Genomic DNA, 19,845 nt, shown 5'->3' on the forward strand with positions numbered 1-19,845 from the left:
ACACACACATGCATAGCAGTACAGTGACGCGCTGAGGGTTAGAGAGCCTCGAGTCCTCCCTCCTGCTTTTCACATGATCTGTAAGCTTTCACAGTGGAGAGACAGGAATGTGGAGAGGAGCGACAACAACTATGGCTGAGCGAGGTCCCTCCAAAATGCGTTTGTTTTACACTGCGGCCATCTGGCTGACATTCATCTGCTGCAGCGATGGAATCCCCTGGACACAAGAAAAGGTAACAAAAAATGAATTAAGAGCATATATTTACATTTTAGTGTCGTGTTGCCATTTCCAGGATGGTATACAGACACCTAAAACGTCTCCAAAAGTGAAACTATTTTAAAAACTTGACACGTGCAGCATTTTTACAGTTTTATTGTCATGTAGCTACTTTTGACAAGGTACAAATGAATGCTCCAAATACTGTTTACTTTTTTGGTCACTTGAAACACCTAAACGTAACATACTGGATTGTTTGGTTAAATTATATGAATAAATACTCACTCCTATTTTCTATATATTTTGTCTCTGTGTGTGCATGTGTTCCCTTTATCTCCTTGTGAAAAAGAGAAAACCATAAGTTCCCAAATTCAGTTCTGATACACAAAACATATGTATGCATTCATGATATTCCAGCAGCCCTGTGGTCTGTTTCCCGGCACTGTTGTGTAATTCTCCTGAGAAGCACCTGGGTATGCCTGGCCATTCATGTCCCTCATTTATGCTCTTCTTCTCCTCTCCTCTTTGCCTAGTTGCTATGGCAGCACAGTCATCGTCATTGATCCTCCAATTGCAGGTCTTGGTATTTATAGACCTTAAGTGGACCCCCTTTTAACCCTCTCTGAACTCAGTGAGCCCTCACACTTTGGATAACTATGTTCAGCATATGTGACCACATGATTATATATTTTGCAGTGTGTGCCACTCTGTAATTAGACTCAGTGGGCCACACTCGTACCCTGAACAGGTTTTGTTAAGTGAATGTTTATGCTATGATCATAGTGGACAGTGTTAAGGAATGTGGCCTTCCTATCGTCTGGGACAGTTAAGAGGAAAAACAAATGTCCACTGTGATTTCCCAGAAAAGTCTGAAGACTTACATGACGTATCAAGCAAAAATGACAAAAATTTGCTGGTTGCGGTTTCTCAAATGTGTTGATGTGCCGTCATTGTGAGTTGAAAATCTTGGGTTGTAGACTGTCGGTCAGACGAAACATGCAGTTTGGAGACGTCGCCCTGGGCTGTGGGTATATGTGATGTACATTTTTCACTATTTTCTAACATTTAAAAGACCAAACATTTGATTAATGCTAATTAAAACAACTGGCAGTATCAGTTCTACATTGCCAATTAAGACCTACCCACAGGGCCTATTACTGGAGAGTATGATACACACAAGCAAGCTTTTGCTCTGGTATTACCCATCGGCTCTTTCCCTCCTGCTCTCTGTCCTTTCCTCTTGGTTCAGTTTGTTTCCAGGACAACCACGGTGCTCAGCAGGTGAACTTTGAGACCAAATGAAAAAGAGCCACGGGATTGAATAATCAATATGTTTTTTTAACCTATAGCTGTAATCGAGCGGGCATTGAAGCGAAGGGTTGAAACCTGACTCCAAATCCATATTGCGTTCCTTAAATTACACACAGTGGTTGATGTCCTTTTTTAAAATATCATGTGGATTTCCGAGAATAGTGTAAGCATGTTAACAAGCAATCTTCACTTGTCTGCCTCTTTGTTCAACAGACTCTTGCTTTTCTAAAGTAGCCCTGAAGCCATTCAATCAATGTCTATTCATAGTGGTCTAATTGGTCCATGTGTTACTTACTTGCAGCTCATGTAGGCTCTAACACAATGTTTGGATCAACCTTACCACAAGGTCATATTGTGTCTCCTTTGTGTGTTGGTAGTGATACATATTGAAAATCCTTTTTTGGATTGGTATTCTCTTCAGATGTCCCTAGCAACATAAATGCTGACATAGGGGAAAAAATCCCCTGTTGGCACATCTAGAGAGTGGTTGATATGACACACTAAAATCAGTGTTTCTGTGTAATATGTGTCATCCACATTGTTTCTCAGTTGAAATGCATCATGAAAAACACTTCCCTATTCTTATACTAAGAAGCCATCCATCTGTAATTTAAGTCAGTATTTCCTCATAATGCTCTATGTCCCACACATAACACTGCCTTAACAGACAGATAACAATGATCTGACCTTTCTGAACACACTTAATTCCTCCCTTAGTATCCCATTAAACCCAGTGCTATTTCTCATCCATTTTATTTAATCTTGTTTGTTTCCTCTGGTTCTGTTCAGCTCCACCACCGAGCTCTCACTCTAACACAAAATGAGATCAGCACCGCCCTGTCTCACACTGACCTGGAGCAGATGTGGCAGAGGGACCTGACGCCGCTGCTGGTCACCAGGTACCCAGGTTCTGCCGGCAGCCAGGCCGTTCAGGAGGTGAGTTTATTTGCAGGATAACATATCATCATGTTACTACCAAACCCCAGTAGTCCGTAAAATGTCCATTGGATCAGATCTCTATTTGTCAGACAGCCTATTATCCTGAAAACAAATGCCCATTGCTCCGAAAATCCCTGCAGGTAGAACCAGGGATCTTTGCCATTATTTTAAGCTGCCCTAACCTTAACTAAGTGCATATTTTTGAGCCAAGCTATGACCTTTCTCTAAACCTAACCAAATCGGTTTTGTGCTTAAACCTATCCTAATTAAAGCCAGTGGTTTGTAATGGTTCTGGAGGGCACAGACAAATGATGTCGTCCTGTTGATAGGAGCATCAAATCAGAGCAGTTACAAGCTAATTTTGTCATTTACTTGTTGCATCATGTTGGGTTGTTGATTGCAGCCATAAATCTTTCTAAATGTAAGGATAGTGTGTATTTTCGGAGCAGTGGGCATTTGTTTTCGGGATGACAGCATGGGCGGATTATGCGACAATGGGCCCATGGGCACAGACATGCAAGAGGGCCCCACCACCTCTGCTCCACAGGATCAAGACACACAGACTTCATTGTTACTCTTTTTCTTGTGGTTTTGAGTCACTTTGTGGTTGTTTTGACCCTTTTCATAGACATTGTGAATCTCTATGTGTCTCTTTGCAGCTATTTTGTGACTTTTTGTGGTTTTTCATAGCTCTCATAGTCTCTGTCTGTTTGGTACGTCTCTTTGGATGACATTTGGCAGGTGACGGCCAGGGGGGCCCCTGACAATTTTGGCATCTGGGTCTGGACCTGGAATGCCTGTTCAGTAATCCATCAATGGATAACAGGCTGACGGGCAAATAGGCTTTAAGTTCAATGGGACTTTTTTTCAGACTGGTGGGGTTTCAGAACAATGGGCCCTTGAAACAATGGGCACTTCCCTCATGACATACGCATGTTTTATATTAAATGGAAAGAAAAATGTCTAAATCCTGTTACTTTTACCTCATGGAAAAAGCTTTTTTTATAGGCAATGTCATGGTAACTAAGTAGTTAGGAAATACATCTTAAAGTGCTGTTTTATTCCTGAAAAACTGGAAGCAACAGGTCTAAATCAGAGATGTTTCACAAGTGTATTTGCCACAGACTTGGCTCAGCTCATCAGTAAGGTGGTAATAAGGTGAGGTATGGGCTGAATGCTCTTTACTAGCAGGTAATCTTTGTGTGTGTTTGCAGCATATCAAGACAACCCTCGGTTCCCTCGGAGCAGGCTGGGAGGTGACGGAGGATAAGTTTGTGGCACAAACACCCTATGGTCCCCTGCCCTTCACAAACCTCATCGCCACCCTCAACTCATCAGCCAAGCGCCGCCTGGTCCTGGCCTGTCACTACGACTCCAAGTACTACCCACCACAGTGGCACGGGAGGGAGTTCCAAGGCGCCACTGATTCCGCCGTCCCCTGCGCCATGATGTTGGAGCTGGCCCGAGCCCTGGATGAAGAACTGAAAGCTCAGAAGGTGGTGGCCTAGCATATGACTTAAAGCTGCAACATACAATAAGTTAAAGGGTATACGATACATTACTGATCTGTCTGTCTGTGTGTGACTTTTTGTGTGGATGCCTTAAATCTCTCCTGTGTGCGTTAGATAGGCTTCTCAGTCATCCTCAGGCTATTTTGGGGTGTGTATTAGTTTTTGTGGTAGTGTGGGCAGAGGCATTGACATCAGTTCATGAATCACAGGCAAGTCATACAACACCAACGGCAGTAAGCGCCGGGGAAAACAAGCCCAAACGTGTTGCAGACACTTCCAGGAACTAGTTGTACCTCTATGTAGAGTTTCCCTATGTCACTCATACATGAAAAACAATCAGTGTTGGAGTGCAGCAAGAGGAAAGAAAGTGATACTAACAATGCATTCTTAGGGTGGAAATGCAAAATAGTGTAGTTTTAAGGATAAGGCTGGTGATATCTATTCTTATTGTCAACAAATTCCATGAAATGACCAAAACCAATCATGCATTAGTCTGTCTCAGTTCTTTTGATCTTTCTTACCTGTCTGTGGCATAAAGACAAATATTTAAAAACAGGTCACACATATATTGTACGGTTTCTTTGAAAAATAAAAAATAAAAAACCTGTAATTTCCTAAAACAGCAGGGCACTGCAGTTTTTAGCAAATGTAACTCAAACCAGAGTGAATAGTGCATTTGTCAGGGACTACTTTCAGCTGCGGATTAATACACATCCCTGTGTGTTTGACTTTAAATCAAACTGCAGTGTCCATGTTAAAGGTAATGAAGAAAAATGTCACTCAATGTGATGTTATGGTTCTTTGATATGTTTTTACTAGGCAAAAAATTAGCTCTATGTGACAGATGAATAATCTTAATCCGGCTTCGGCTACACAGAAAACGCTTGTGAATAGGATCAAGTAGGCTTGTCACAATAAAGACTTTTGTAGGATGATATATTGTCTCAGAAATAATTGCGATAAATGATATAATTGGTTTTATGACCCCCATAAAATGATAATATAAAAGCATAATGATGCAAGTACACCCTTTAAAATAACGACAAACTTTTAATTCCTAAGAATATTCAGACATTGGAATAAGAATGTGAAAAAAACTTATATCCTAATATCCTATCCAAATATCCTACATAAATAAAACAAGAATAAAATAAAACCACACAACCATAACTGTAAAACTCTAACAGACAAAAGAAGAGAGGCAGCGCAGCCAGAAATGACAGCAAAACATGTCAGCAGAGATTTTTAAAAATGTATTGGTCTTAGACACTGTGAAAAAATGGCACAACGCTGCGTTCAAGTCCTATAGTGGCTGAGAAAATCCTGCTGTTTATTCTGGCATCATGTTGGCTAAAATGCTGGTGACATTCTTATTTCACCAAACACTCACGTAAACATAACGGGCATGATTGTACAACATATGGGCATGACCTCCATCATTTTTTGCTGACCTCAATAACTTGATTATGGAATTAGTGTGACAGGCCTAGGATCAATTTATTACTTTCATAGAATTTGTTGACAATAGGAAAGGTGTAGATTTTTGCCAGTCTCATCTCTTATGCATTTTGTGTAAGGAAAATGTGCGTCACTTTGTAGGTGAGGGCCTAAGGAAATTCTCAACATCTAAAGTGTATTTTTTTTTTTTTTTTTTTTTTCAGATTAGGTCTAATTAATATACACCCATGAACATTTCTAATCAAACGCAACATTGTTGGCAACAACAGCAGTTTAAGTGCAAAAGCTATCTTTATTGGTGCTTCTTTTTATGTGAATTATTACAAATATGACACCACAACAATGCTTAATTGCTCCACAAACAGTTGATTCATACTGAAAACACTTAGTATTCATGCAGCCTGCTCCTCTGCCCTTTTCCTGTTTCACAGTTGAGCTCAGACCCCTGTCTACTGGGTGGACAGTGATGAGGGCTGTGACAGGGAGAGGTCAGCCAAGGGACGTGTTTATCAGACTCAGCTGTCTGTCACAAAGGTCACTGCGGGAATCACATTGAATGCAAATGCATTAGGTGCCATGGAGGTAGACAGATAATCAGTGCTGTAGCTGATAGATGACATAAAAGAAATTGTAAACTTAACCTTACAGAAGCAAACTTTAGCGGTGTTACAGCATTAAAAAGGAATATTCCACACAAAAAGTACCTCACAGTTTTTGTGTCACTGTAATCAGAGAACCACTAGGGGGCAGCAAATCCCTGATAATGCCTTGACTGTCTTCTTTTTACCTCCCATGCAGAGCTCCAGTCCTGATCTGACCCTGCAGTTGCTCTTCTTTGATGGCGAGGAGGCTCTCTTCCAGTGGAGCGCAGCAGACTCTCTTTATGGCTCTCGCCACCTGGCCCAGAAGATGGAGACCACCCCACACCCCACAGGAGCCACGGACACCAACCAACTGCACGGCATGGTACGCCACAGTTCTTTACTCACTCTTTTCTGCCCAAACCACCCGAGATTAGCACAATCACTTAATCAAATTCAGGATGGTCCCTTTGTTAACCACCATCAATTTCAGCACAGTCTGATCTCCTCTGACACACACAGCCCACACAGACATCCTAACAAGGGAGGTACATTTCTTAAATAGTTTTATATTTCAAAGAAGGCATTCAGTCATCCGGGAGGCTTGGGTGTCTTGATATCAAACATGATTTATTAAACAGGCTATGATAACAAGATGTCACGTTAATTGGTATTTAGTTGCTTTATCCTAACCATGGACAGATAGTGCAAGTGTTTATCAACAAATGTAGACATTCCTGTGTGGACGGGCAGAGATAAAGCCGACAGTATCTTAAAGAGCAGACACATGGGTGTGATTTGTGTGTGTTGCAGAGATAGCGTGCACACGGAGCATTGATGTCAGAGTGTTGCACCACCACACCTCAAAGCAGGGGCTCTGAGGTGTGATTGTTATGGGAACTGGCTCCCTGTCAGGAACTTATCTGAAGGATGTGTGGAGAGTTTCTCATGAGAGCTCACCAGCATCAACCCCTCTCATCCCTGTTTCTTGTTTCTTCTCCTCCAGGACCTGTTTGTGTTGTTGGACCTGATCGGGGCTCCTACCCCACGCTTCGGCAACCAGTTCCCCAGCACTAAACACTGGCTCTCCAGACTGCAGAGCATTGGTGAATAATCAGCTATTACTATTATCATAAACACTCTGTGGGTCTGTCTACTTTAAAAGTGTGTCACAAACATAAATCAGTTTAATCAATGATTATTACCACACCAGTCATTTCAATTAGGATAGACAGGTTAATGAAGTAGAGATGATAGTTGACATAAAGACTTTGGTGCTTAGACTCTACAGGTGGCTGATGACTGTTCTGAGACTGATAGGCTGATGAGGCTGATGAATCTGCAATGCCTAGGTGGTGATGGGGAGGTGAAGGGTTCGCACAACTGCAGCATGAACGTACTAAAGGCAGTTCAGTCAGGAACACTTTAGTCAAAGAAAACTTCATGTCCATTTGTAGTATTATATTTGGAGGCATGGCTCTGTTCTGGGGCGTCTCTGCCTTTCCTCGAGCCTGCGCGGAAAGCCCCCTCCACGCACCTACGTGGAAAGCCTAAGGCGGAGAGAGCACACCTCCCTGCCCTTCCATGCGCCTGCATGGAAAGCATAAGGCAGGGAGAGCAGCAGCAAAGACCCCCCTGGGAACAGAACAGAGCAGCATCAGTGACAAACAGAAATGACACTGACAAGTCAGACACAGCATGAAAAGGAGGAGCTGGGGTGGAGGTGGGTTGCACAGCGGCTTGCAGAGAAAGCAGCAACAGTAGGCAGGCCAGATTCGCCAATTGGTTGCATAGAAAGGAATCATGTGATCTATCAGCTGCTCCATCAGTTGACTGGGTTGTTTGAGATCAGCTGATGTAGCCCAAACAATGACAGCAAGACATTGTGAATATGCAGTCGAGCGAGGAATGAACAGCAGAGGAACTCATGGTATGAGATTTAAAAGGCCTAAGCATGCAAAGTCTTCCTGACTGAACCTTTAGAACCAGTAAATCCTCACAGAGGCCAATGTTGCAACTGTGCAGTCAATTTGTTGCCATCTGTCACATCGTTTCTTGTACTTCTTTGCAACTGTCGTGCAGTTATGATTGCATTGTGGATTCTTTTTATCTTAAATTGCTCATTTTTGAGTCAGCTTTTTAAGGTGCGACAGGGTGCCACATTAAAATATATTGTCTGACAATGTTAGGATAGCTTTGGTTATTTAACATGACCAATTTATGTCAGATGTTTTTAGCCTTACTTCACCCACTTTTTTTGAAGTGGGTGGGGCTTTGTTTGAAAAAGGTGATGTCAGACAGTTCTGTGCACCAATCAGGATTTACCAACATTTGAATCAAAATGTGATGACAGTTGTAGGGTGTGTTTGCTTATGTTTCCAAAGCTGTCGATCAAAATGGGTCAAGCAAATCCATAGTAATTAATAAGTAATAAAGATGTTTGTTGTTTCTTTAATCTGAACTGCACTTTTTTTTACTCTGTTTCCAATCTTATATCCTCAGAGAGGCGTTTACACTCCATGAACCAGCTGGTGGATCATCCTAACAGCGTGCAATATTTTTGGCCCAATATCCCTGTTGGCCACATAATAGATGATCATGTACCATTTCTAAACAGAGGTAAACACACAAAGTAGCACATCTGCAGCAAATATGATATATATGACGTGTAGCTCTTTTTGGTCATCCTCACCCTGTGCTTCTCTGTCAGGTGTACGCGTCCTCCACCTTATACCCTCCCCCTTTCCATCCGTGTGGCACACGTTTGATGACAATGAGCAGAACCTGGATCGCTCCACCATCCAGAACCTCAACAAGATCCTGCAGATTTTTGTTCTGGAGTACCTTAACGCCAGACCTACTGTCCCTTCAACCCCACAAAATGCCCCATAAGTTAAACTAGCATACCACTTCGACAACTTTTATTCTTTTAATGTTCACTGTAGTAAAGATATTCAGCTGTTATTTTATACAGAGGGATACATTCCATTTAATGCTGTTCAAACCCCAACAATATGCATTATTTGACCCTAAGATCAAGGATTCAGTTCTGCATATTAGATGGGAGCCAGCTGCAGAAAACATTTTACATAGAGAACATGTCAATGTCATCTACATTAAAGTCTTTGTCTGAACGTATAGTGGTTTATAAGCTTCATCTTCCCTTCAAGTCCCCAGCAACAAGATCAGCACACAGGATCCTCTGTGTGTCTGTTACTACACTGCTCTCTTTATATCAGCTGAAAGCCCTTCTTTACACAGTGAGGGTGCATCTTCGTGTCAATGCTAATGTCTAGGATCTGGTGCCCTGAAGAGATGGAGAAAGAGCAGTGCTATGACACCTTTTATATTACAGACTCCACCTTGCAACATTAAAATACATGAATGTGTTGCGAGCCCAAAGGTGGTGATAGTTTCATTATGAGTTGTTTTTGCACAGCTGTGGCCTGAAAACATGTGCTTGTAGTCACAGGTGTTGATTTGGGGGTGGGGGATTTCTTTTGACAAAATTAAAGACATTTACAGCACAAATTGCTGCAAAGAAAATCACCAGAATGCAGGAAATCAAGTGTCTGTCGCCCAAATCCTACATTTCATATATGTGTCTCCCCCCCATGTTGAAATTAATTATACGCCCTTGCTTATAGTCATAACAGATAACATGCAGGATCTCTGATGTTGTTATGCTGTGTGATAAATATATAAATATATATGGCCACACACATGGGGCAGGGTATCTGGTGACACATGAAATTGTGTCAAACTGTGTGTTTTAGCTACAAGGTACTGTGTGTGACATTTCCTCTCCTACAGTACATGTGTTCAGAGCAAACCTGTAAGGGGCAGGAAGTGGGTTTATTTGTATTATATCAACAATCTGTTTATATCCTGTCATCTTAGATTGTGACGTGGATAACTTCCTGTGCTGATGTTTCATGTGCCTGCCTTTGTTGATACGAAATTATTAGCCCGACCTTTATGTAGATCCCAGAATAATATACAGTGCCAAAACTGGACTTCCTGTATTTTGAAGCTGGAATAAATGTTGATTCAGAATACAAACAATATCACGCAGCATTTGCTTATCTTTGTGAGTCTTTGTTTTACTGTTAGGAGCTGTGTATAAAGAAGTTGCACCGATGCTCGGTCGTTGAGATTATCTAAGGTGACCTTTTGTATGAGGAAGTGTTAACTTTATCTGTAACTCTAGCCTAAAGCGACAACAATAGCCAATACCGCTCTTCCAGTTTTCTATCTGATACTCAGGTTGTTTTCCCTCTATCTCAGCCTTAAAGCTTGGGCCCTCTCCTCCTCAACAGACCGAGCACCACTTTCATTCCTCCACCTCACCTTCACAGCAATCCCATGATTCACTTAATCCTATCAGGGAGGACCTCCCCTGAATTCCACACCACCCAGATCCCCTTCAATCCAGCCCACTCCCATGAGAACTGAACATGACTCTAACTCCCGTTTGCCGCAGTCAGAAATGTTTGTAATGCCTGGCAACAACGTACACAAACATACTGTACAGTATATCTTGTCTTGGAGGAGATTAAAAGTAAATGCTTCAAGGGGCATTAGTCACCTAAGAGTCAAATGGGTTGTATTTTCCACACACTCTCCAAAAAAGTTGAGAAAACTGTGTGTTTTAATGTTTGCTCTGGTGGTAAAACTTAAGTTACCTGCAGTGTTTTATAGAGATACCTTTACTTATTTTTGTTCTGTGGGCTAATCAAGCTCATTTTCACTACTTTCCTGTTAGGTTTTCTTTGAAAGCTTACCACCGACATTCCACCCGTCAGTCATTACCACATTATTCGGTTAAGCTACAGTGAAGAAATGTCCTTAATTAACTTTAATCTAAAGACAAGACTTTTATTTATAATATATCTTGGCTCAGTCCACCAGCAAAGAAACCAGCATGTTGGAACAGAAAAAGAAGAGAAGCAGAACAAATAGTTGTATAGCACAGTATTGGGGCTTCCAGTATTTTTTGCCTGTCAGCAAAGTGATCTGTGCCCAGGTTTAATAACAGCCGAGCTTTAATCTGCAGCTGATTACAGTGCAGAATGTGCAACAGCTTCCAGCTGTATAGTAATGGGGTGATGGGAAAAGCTGGGAGTCTCTCATGCAAGGTGTGTTTTAGATTGTTAATGAAACAATAAGCCAGGAAAGGTTACTCAGTGTCACAAACCATAATGGTAAATCTAATTGAAAACTTTACATAACCAAACGAGCTCCAACACTTATGATGTGTATAATAGCAATACATCAAAAGAACCCCTAACTCTTTCAACTTTGGTGGTCCTTTTTTAATTTTGATATTCCCTAATACTCTACCTGATGTGCCTTCTAATCTTTGGTGTAACAGCTGGATGTTGCCCCACAATAAACCTGTACAGTTGTTCTCACTATTGCTGGTCTACATCATATTACACATATTATCATTTCAGCAGAGTAAGTAAATAACATGATGGTTTATGGTCATATATCACAGTCAAAAAGGTTTGTAATGGTTTTCTTTTCAGTAAAAACACAGAAATCTGCTAGTAGTGCAGCCTGCTTCTACATGCAAACATTACCAGCAGAGAGCAGCAGTGAGTCACATTCAGTTTAGTTTAAAGACAAAGTCCCTGTTGCTTCTAATGTTTTACTGACATATATCTTGATCAGTTTACATATGACTGAAAAAAAGCTATTATCACACTAATGAGTTAATGTCATGTCAGAGAGGAATTGCAAGTGTGCTATTACCTATGAATTAAGACAAATAAGATCAAAATCATGCTTTGCAATTTAACTGTGCGGACAGTGCCATTTGAATCAGCTTATCCTGTATACTTACAGCATAATATGTATTCTTGCATATTTTTTTTCTTCAGGAGCAACGAAATACAAACTGGGCAGCACATTGTATGTTTTGTACACGCCTCCAGTTTCAAATGAGGGCGGTGAACACACAGAAACTACCAACAGCATGCGCTACGTTCATGTGCTCGCCGTAAACTCCTACTTCCGTGGACTAAAGTGGGAAATACCATAGATTGTTGGGTGTTGAAGCAGTTTTCATAAGGGGGAAAAAGTCTAAAATTGGCTGTAAAGAAATGAGTTGTGTGTAGCTTTCGTATTCTTGTACTGTTTTATTATTTGCTAATGCATACTGTCATTTTGTGCTTTTATGGTTTTATATGTACTGCAATCAGGTCAGCCTTGTAAAGGAGACCTTGCTCTCAGTTTAAATAAAGGTTATAGTAATAATCACAATAAATATATTTAATAACATATAGAGTTATGTTGACAAAACAGGGAAGATGCACCATGGAAATTATTAGAGAATTAGTTTCAATAAGCATGTACAATTTAAAAATATATATATACGTAATTACTTGAATAAAATATTAATAAAACAATAGGTATTTCCAGTTCATATGTGTCAAGCATTTTCTAGGGCTTGCCTGATCGTGCCGAAGTTGTAATTTCCCCTGCATTCCCGGCAGCACCTGAACGCAGCACATATCCCAGACCGGGCAGTGAGGAGCAGTGGGGGATTTCAGTCCAGCCTCCACTCACGCGTGTACAGAGTTGTTTAGTGGGTGAACACAAACAGACGAACAGCACCGACCTGTTGCGGAGAATGTGACAGCACTTTTTTTTAACTTATATTGTTGAACCTCGTTGCCAAACTTTGGCACATTTTTGTCACTGTAAATTGTGTTCAAGGAGCCATGGAGCCGATAACGAAGTGGACGCCGAAGCAAGTTGTCGACTGGATGAAAGGTGAGTCTGGGGTACTTCGTGTGTGACCTCAAATTAAACATATATTTTTGACAGAAATAATACCATATTTTCAACATTACTGCTATTTAAAAGCTGCTGTGTCTCAACTCTGAGTCAGTCCTTGGTTATCTGGAGCTAGTTTCGTAGAAACTGCTCCTGTGTGACAACATACCTCCACCGAAGCTCCCAACAATGGGACTGCATTTTGTTTTACTCTCACTTACATGTAAGCAAGTTGAGCTATTTCAATTATGTTAGATATAATCTTTTAATTCCGCTGATAAAATGCTGCTGAAATGCCTGAACTGTGTTGTGTCACCTTACTGCTCCGAGTGACAGTCACAGGCTGACTTCAGCAACATTGTAGGTAAATAAATGTTTGAGTCAGTCACAAAAACACTGGTTTCTAAATGTTTCTATAACCTTATATGACAGAAATCCTGTTGTCAGTAAAACTTAAGACCTGAGCTTCAGGGTCTCTCATCTGAAACCAGTTTAATGAGCAGTGACACCAAACACAGTCACTCACTTAATTGTACCTGTTGTTATTAATTGTGTAATACTGATGTGTAAGCATTTAATGATGACGTCATGTTTCAAATCACTGCCCTGGTGTCATAAACATGCTCCCTCTGAGGAAGTCAACATGATTAAAACTGCTTGTCACTTCGCTACCAGACCTCTGTTTTAGTGCTTTTTAGCCTCTGACACACCATAAAAATAACATACCTGTTCCAGGCGCTGAGGGAAATACTTGCTATGGTAATGACATCAGCATGCTTTGATGCTGGATTCAATCACGGCATTGGTATGTCTGGTGAGGGACACCAAATGGTATGTGAAGTATGGACGGAAATAGTCAGAGTGCTATTGTTCCATACACATTCATTGTGAAGTGTGTGTGTTTGTATGTCCAGCTGCTTGTCTTTGCTTTACTCTCACTGTTTTTGGACACTACCCAAAGCAAATTATAGGTGATTTCCCTGTTAATCTCATAATAAATGTCTCGGGCTCTTTTATTATTATTTGGGGCTATGGCAGTGTTGTAGCGCAGTATCTGCTGATTGAGACATGCCTGCCAGTGCTCATCTATAGTTGGGAGCTAAAGGGGATTGTGGAGGGGTTACTGTCAGTGTGTCCAGTGAAAAGAGCCCGGCCCGGCACGCATGGATGGAGGATTAGTTGTCTACACAGGCCCCATTGCTGTCAGTCAGGCTCCATTGCTGTCAGTCTCCTGCAAATCTGACTCAGCAGTTGTGTCTGTGGGTCTTAACCAGTGGATTTGCAACATGGTAGATGTGAACTAAGTGAAATGACAACAGACCATTCACAATCACGAACATGGGGTGTTGATCACAGCTAGGGCTGATTTTTATTTTACCAAGTGATGGGTTAATATTAGATTAGTCTCTCATTGTTAAACAAAGCTGTAAACTTTATCAAAAGTGGTCACTGTAGTGTTGTTTGTCCACTTGAGATAGAACGACGCAGATGATGCAGCCGTGCAGAGTCATCCCTGAAATTTAACTTTTCTCATTGTGGTCTTGCAAGGCTAAATAGCCATTTGCTTTGGTTAGAGGCGTTGTCAGTGGGTGTAGACTACAATTACTCTGCAAGAAATTGGATCTACCCTTAAGCAGTGGGAGCCACAAAACAAATAAAGCTCTTAACTAAAATCTTAAATACAGCACTGCTTGCTGTCATCGTTTAAACCGCTCCACAGATCACTGATTGGTAGAGCTTCAACGATTGGATTAATGGTTTAATCAATTAGTTGTCATCTATTAAATAATGGCCAGCTAATGTAATAATTGATTAATCTGTATGAGTGATAATTTTGAAAGAAAAAAATTCAAAATGTTCTTCAGCTTTTTTTCTGGTTTCTTTTCTTTGGGTGGCTGACAAAACAAGACATTTGAGGATGTCATCTTGGGCACTGATCAACGTTTTGTCACCATTTTCTGACATTTTATAGGACAAACAACTGATCAGTTACTTGAGAAAGTGATCACCAATGACAGTAATCATTAGTTGCAGCCCTACTGATTGGTCTGACAAGCCTCAATCAATGTTTTTAAGATTAACAGAAAATTTAACATAGAATTTACAAAAGGTAATTTGTCCTAAAGTTTGATAGACATCTGAAAAGTTTAAGTACCATCTAGCTCTCCTCTCTGTGTTCAACATCTTAGCGTCCAAGCACAGTAAAGTATGTGGCTAAGAGAGGGCCAGAAGTTGCCAGCAGTGTTCATGGAAACGAAAAGAGCTTCTCTTGTCCTCACTGACCGCAACACAGTACACAGCCACAACATTGTAATGTTGTTTGACTGCACAACTTGTTTAAGCCCTTTATACCTAAGGCAAGCAGCATCACACCTTCGTAAAACCCATGATGAGAGCAGGGTCATGGCCTCCTGTTGACCTGCTAACACCAATCGCAAACACGGGTGTTTCCAGACTTGTCACGCCTGTGTGAAAGAAGTCAAATTAAACTCAGAGACTCTGCTGCATGAAGACATTTGCTCTGCTCTGCCTCAGGTTGTTTTCCTCGGTGGGACAGGGACTGGTTTGTGTGTTGAAGCTGTTGTTAATCACATGCATTGTTCAAGGAGATCAAGCAGTGGTTAGTGGATGTTTATTGCCAGTGAAAGGACGTTAGGTTCTTTCATTTTAAACACTGTTGTTTTCTGTTTGGGGACTGGAGATGCCCCGCAGCACATTTCCTTCACCACAAGCTCTGATCTTCCAGCTGGACGTGTGGTGTCGTGTGATAGGTATTCCATATGTCATGTGTGGGACTGCTTACCCTGGGGGAAATATACACTCTTTTAATGACAGTGTTGATGTCACAGCAGTGTGTTTTTAAAACTAGTATGTTAATCACATTTTGTGTTTACGTGACACTGAGAATTAAATTATGGTTAGAGTTCATTCAGTCATATTTATACAGTGACCCACATACACATGTACACTTGGTCAAAATTTGAAGTCATATGATGCTAGTCATTTTCCAAATATAGTCTTGAATCCACATTCTTCAGCTGAGAACGCCTGGCACCGTTGCGGGAATGTTTAGCCCCAACTCAGCCGAATAGTTTCTCATTTACCAAACACACTTAAGAGTTTTTTCCTCCCCACTCGTCCACTGTGTAGTTACTGGTAGTAAGACTGCCAAGTTTTAACAAGGCATCCCAAACATGCAAACCTGCACAACTACTGGCTCACTAAGTGGCCCTTCTTCCGTTCTTAAACAAGTTCAGACTGTACAGTTCAATACAGCACACACTGGATATCTTCCAGCATTCTCTATACTTAAATACTGGCTCATCAGATTTCAAAGCCTTGTATGTAGACATGGATTAGGCATGTCAGTTTTAGTGATAGGTTTATTTTAAGCAAGGTGTCATCATTAAAGCTGCTGATCTAGTGGCCCACATCTGTCTCACACCCCTTTCAGACCTAACAGCCCCGTCTGGCACACATCTATACACGACCTGGCTCTATTAGCTTATCAGTAATCTGTATGAAGCTACATTCGCAGATGTGCGTGAACGTGACCCGTAACCATAAGTCGGATATGAATGGTCAGATGTAGGTTGAGCATGTGCTCCTCCCCACGTCATACACACGTTTGTCTGATGTCATGTGGATGGAAACATGAGAGTAGTAGCGAAGGTGTGTGTTGCTGCCTCTCAGATAGCACCCAAGTGTCAAGGAGGCAATTAGCTTGTCAGAGAGGTGGCAAACATGTGCTGAATGTGCTTTTGTCTTTGACCAAGTGTGTGTTTGGAAAAATAACAGCATTGTGTCTGAGTCCGCACACGCTGAATGATTCCACTGATGGGTACCCTCATCAGCCTTATCTGTAGAGATGATAGAGAGGTGTGGGCAATAATGGCCTGTGATCCTTATCTGGCTAAAAGACAGACTTCCTAAACTGGAGTGTGAACAGACGTTGTGCAGACGCCTCACCCTTATTAAGGCATCCTCTGCCTCTGTTTTAGTGCTGGCGCTATCAGACAAGTGGAGTTCTATGTTTGGATAGCCTCCACAGGCATCATTAATCCGTTTTAGCAACCCTTTCACTGTAGGCTGCGTGTATATGCATCAAGGAGGACAGGTGTTAAATTAATCTAAACATAGGCTTTAAGAACAGCGGAAGTCTGCATGCCCTTTCTGGTGGCCTCATGTTATGGGGGAGTAGCAAATTGAAATATTCAATTGAAAGTCAGTCTTCCTTTGACATCGCCTAGTTAAATCTCCCGTCTTTGTCTTTTACCAGTTTCCACTCATCCAGCCATTCAGCTTCTAAAATCGACCCATTGTGCTCCATTGATGGGCAGATAACCATGTTACCTTTCCATAGAGAATGGCCTTTAGAGTTCAGGGGAAGTGCTGTAAGAGGATTCCCCCTGGGGAGAGGTGGCTGAAAGGGATTGCTGTGGTTTCATTACCGCCGGCTCCTCCGCGGCCTGCTTCTCACACGGCCTGTTGTCCCAGCCATATAGCCTCAGGAGCTCAAACATATGGGGACTTCTAGAGAAATCATTAATTGTTAATGTCACTGTTCTAATCTAGCGATGAGCACACAAAGACAAAGCAAAAATCTTCTTATAGTGCTTCAAGTCAGCACCCAGTAATGATCCCTCATGTTTGCAGCACTTTAATAGGTATGTTGATTTTTATCAGGAAGCCAAAATCAGTTTGCATTTGCATGTAAATCCAACGGTCCTTCTCCCAGTGCCAGGAGAGGAGACCGAGTGTCACCTTGTATGCCTGCCAGGCTGGGTTAGACCAGTTTGCTTTTCATTCAAATCTAAAATGCGCATTGCAAATCTCCCAGATGATCTCAGCTTAGCAGGACCTGCAAGCTATTTGGCCCTGCTCTTCCCTAAGAGCATTGGCCGGTGAAGTGCCATGCTTAAGCCATGGGAATAAAAGCTCCAACCTGAGGTGGCACAGCGGGTGCAAGTGCAAATACGGGTGACATGCTGCCTGAGCTCTCGTGCAGAGATGTCAAGTGCGTGCGCCTGCCCACGCTCACTGGTTCGTTGCGTGTCATGATTGTGCCTAGAGGCTTACCTTCACAGTTATGTGATTTAATTTCTTTAAAAGATATATTTAATTTGCTCCCATACCAGACCTGTGCTTGTATGGTGATTTAAACTTATGCAGAGAAGGAAAAGGAAGTGCATGGCTGTGTTGGTATTGCTATCAAAGCACTGCTAATGCAGTTATGCTCAAATAACCACAGAACACGAGAGGAATGCAGTCAACTGCTGTTTTTTCCCCTACCAAACCAAACCAGCAGCTCTGCGAATGAGCAATCAAAACAGGTCACACATGTCCTTTGTTGCATTTGGGGCCACCAGTTGCTTTTAACAGATTTAAAACGCCGTCAAGTTGATGGTCCCCCTCGCTGACCAAACACACACAAAGCTCTTTCATCCAGCCACCAGCTTACACTGTAATGGAGTGTAATGTCATTATGATTATGAAGTGATCTGTAGTTTTATGAACTGTTACCCACTTTTGGGTTTAGCCGGGCACTTGGGTGAATGCCAGATCAGAGCTTGTTCAGAACGTGTCCAGACTTGTCCATATTTTCCCGGTCCTCAGCAGAGACTGAATTCCTGTCTAGTTATTCACACACTTTAAAATTGCCTTCCTTGTAGGAATTCCAATCTTATGGTTAAACTTTAAGAGAATCTACTTGCATTCCAGTGTTTATATCTATCTACATTATATAATCACGTTGGTATGCAATTAGGATAGAGGAATAGAGGAGTTATTGTTTGTAGGTCCCTATGCTTGTGTTTTCACGTGCTGTGACGTGTCTCTGAGTCTGTCAACTGTCTTGTTTACTTGTTACATTAGAGAGTGCTGATAGAAAAGGCAGCTGTAATGGGTTAGTCTGTGTTTTTATAGCACTGATGGTGCATTAATGAGCCCTGAGGCCCACTGTCAGCATGGCTCCATGGCACCCTGAATAGATGAAAGTGTTGTTTTTAACTACAAGACTAAAAAACACCTGGATGATTAAAGGAAAGCCCCAAACTTTCTTTGTGGTTATTTTTATGTGTGGTTTTCCGTGTAGCTCTACAGCACACAAAGGCACATATTACCCTATTATGGAAAGGTCATAAAGCTGATAAGAGGGCACAACTGTGTCAAGCTTCTGTTTTCATTTTGTTATGGGTAAAAGTCACCAAGGGAATCCACAGAAAATTCCTCGAATGAATAGCAATGAAGTCATTCGTAGCCTTTCCAGAGCACCTCTTTCACTCTTTGTCCATCTTCCTCTGGACTTCCCCATCACGTATCACTCTTTGAGAAAAATACCATATGTTGTTTATTCCTGTTTTCTCTCCCAACGTGCAAAGGAGCGAGGTAACCTATCAGAATTCAGGTCAGCTGTGACGGATCCACCCTGACATGCTTTGTCAAACTGGATTGTGAAATCTCTCAACCTAAAGAACTTAAAATCATCTGTGTTTTTGCCCGAGGCTGGAACTTAATGTCATATCTGGGCTCATCTCGACTGAAGGCTGAACGTTAGAAAGTTTCAAACAAAACAATTTGTTCCCTTGATCTCGGTTCAGTAGGTTGTACAAAGGATATCAGAGCAAAATGTGGGTTTTGAATTTGTTTAAGCAGGGAGTGGTGGCTCCTCTTTGAGAAAATTCTGGATCTGATGAAACAATGCATGGAGATTCTGTTGATCTTTCCTTTTGTTTCCACTGGCGCAGACACCTGGGAAAAGCCTCTCACCTGCCCTTCATGTCTGTTTGCATGAGGCAACCTTTCCAGTCAACAGCACTTTCATCAGTTACGGGAACAGGACTGTCCCTTTCTTAACATGTCATGGTTGTGAGGGAGACCCACAACAGGTGCCAGCATGAGCACAAACAAACCTCACCTGGAAATGGGCGGAGTGTGTTTTTGTGGTGAGAGAGATAAGCGTGTGTGTGGGTGTGTGTGTTCGGGAAGAATCCATCATTGGTTTGCAGCATTAAAGCAAAATGTAGGGACACATCTTTAAACACCA

At 41.7% G+C, this 19,845-nt stretch overlaps 2 protein-coding genes across 2 annotated transcripts in view; both read left to right on the forward strand.

Moving 5' to 3' along the window:
* On the forward strand, positions 1-10,082 carry qpct (glutaminyl-peptide cyclotransferase). The gene is made up of 7 exons (XM_033641974.2): positions 1-233; positions 2,318-2,464; positions 3,682-3,963; positions 6,235-6,402; positions 7,024-7,123; positions 8,520-8,636; positions 8,728-10,082. The coding sequence occupies exons 1-7, from the start codon at positions 108-110 to the stop codon at positions 8,907-8,909; spliced, it is 1,122 nt and encodes a 373-aa protein (XP_033497865.1). The 5' UTR covers positions 1-107; the 3' UTR covers positions 8,910-10,082.
* A 2,474-nt stretch (positions 10,083-12,556) lies between these two features.
* The window catches only part of cnksr3 (cnksr family member 3), a 36,746-nt gene continuing 29,457 nt past the window's right edge, over positions 12,557-19,845 (forward strand). Inside the window, exon 1 of the mRNA XM_033643162.2 lies at positions 12,557-12,797. Coding sequence (XP_033499053.1) covers positions 12,746-12,797 — 52 coding nt within the window. The 5' untranslated portion in view covers positions 12,557-12,745. The remainder of the gene's footprint in view (positions 12,798-19,845) is intronic.

The sequence above is a fragment of the Epinephelus lanceolatus genome, chromosome 15 (genome assembly GCF_041903045.1).
Source record: "Epinephelus lanceolatus isolate andai-2023 chromosome 15, ASM4190304v1, whole genome shotgun sequence".
Classification (NCBI taxonomy): Eukaryota; Metazoa; Chordata; class Actinopteri; order Perciformes; family Serranidae; genus Epinephelus; species Epinephelus lanceolatus.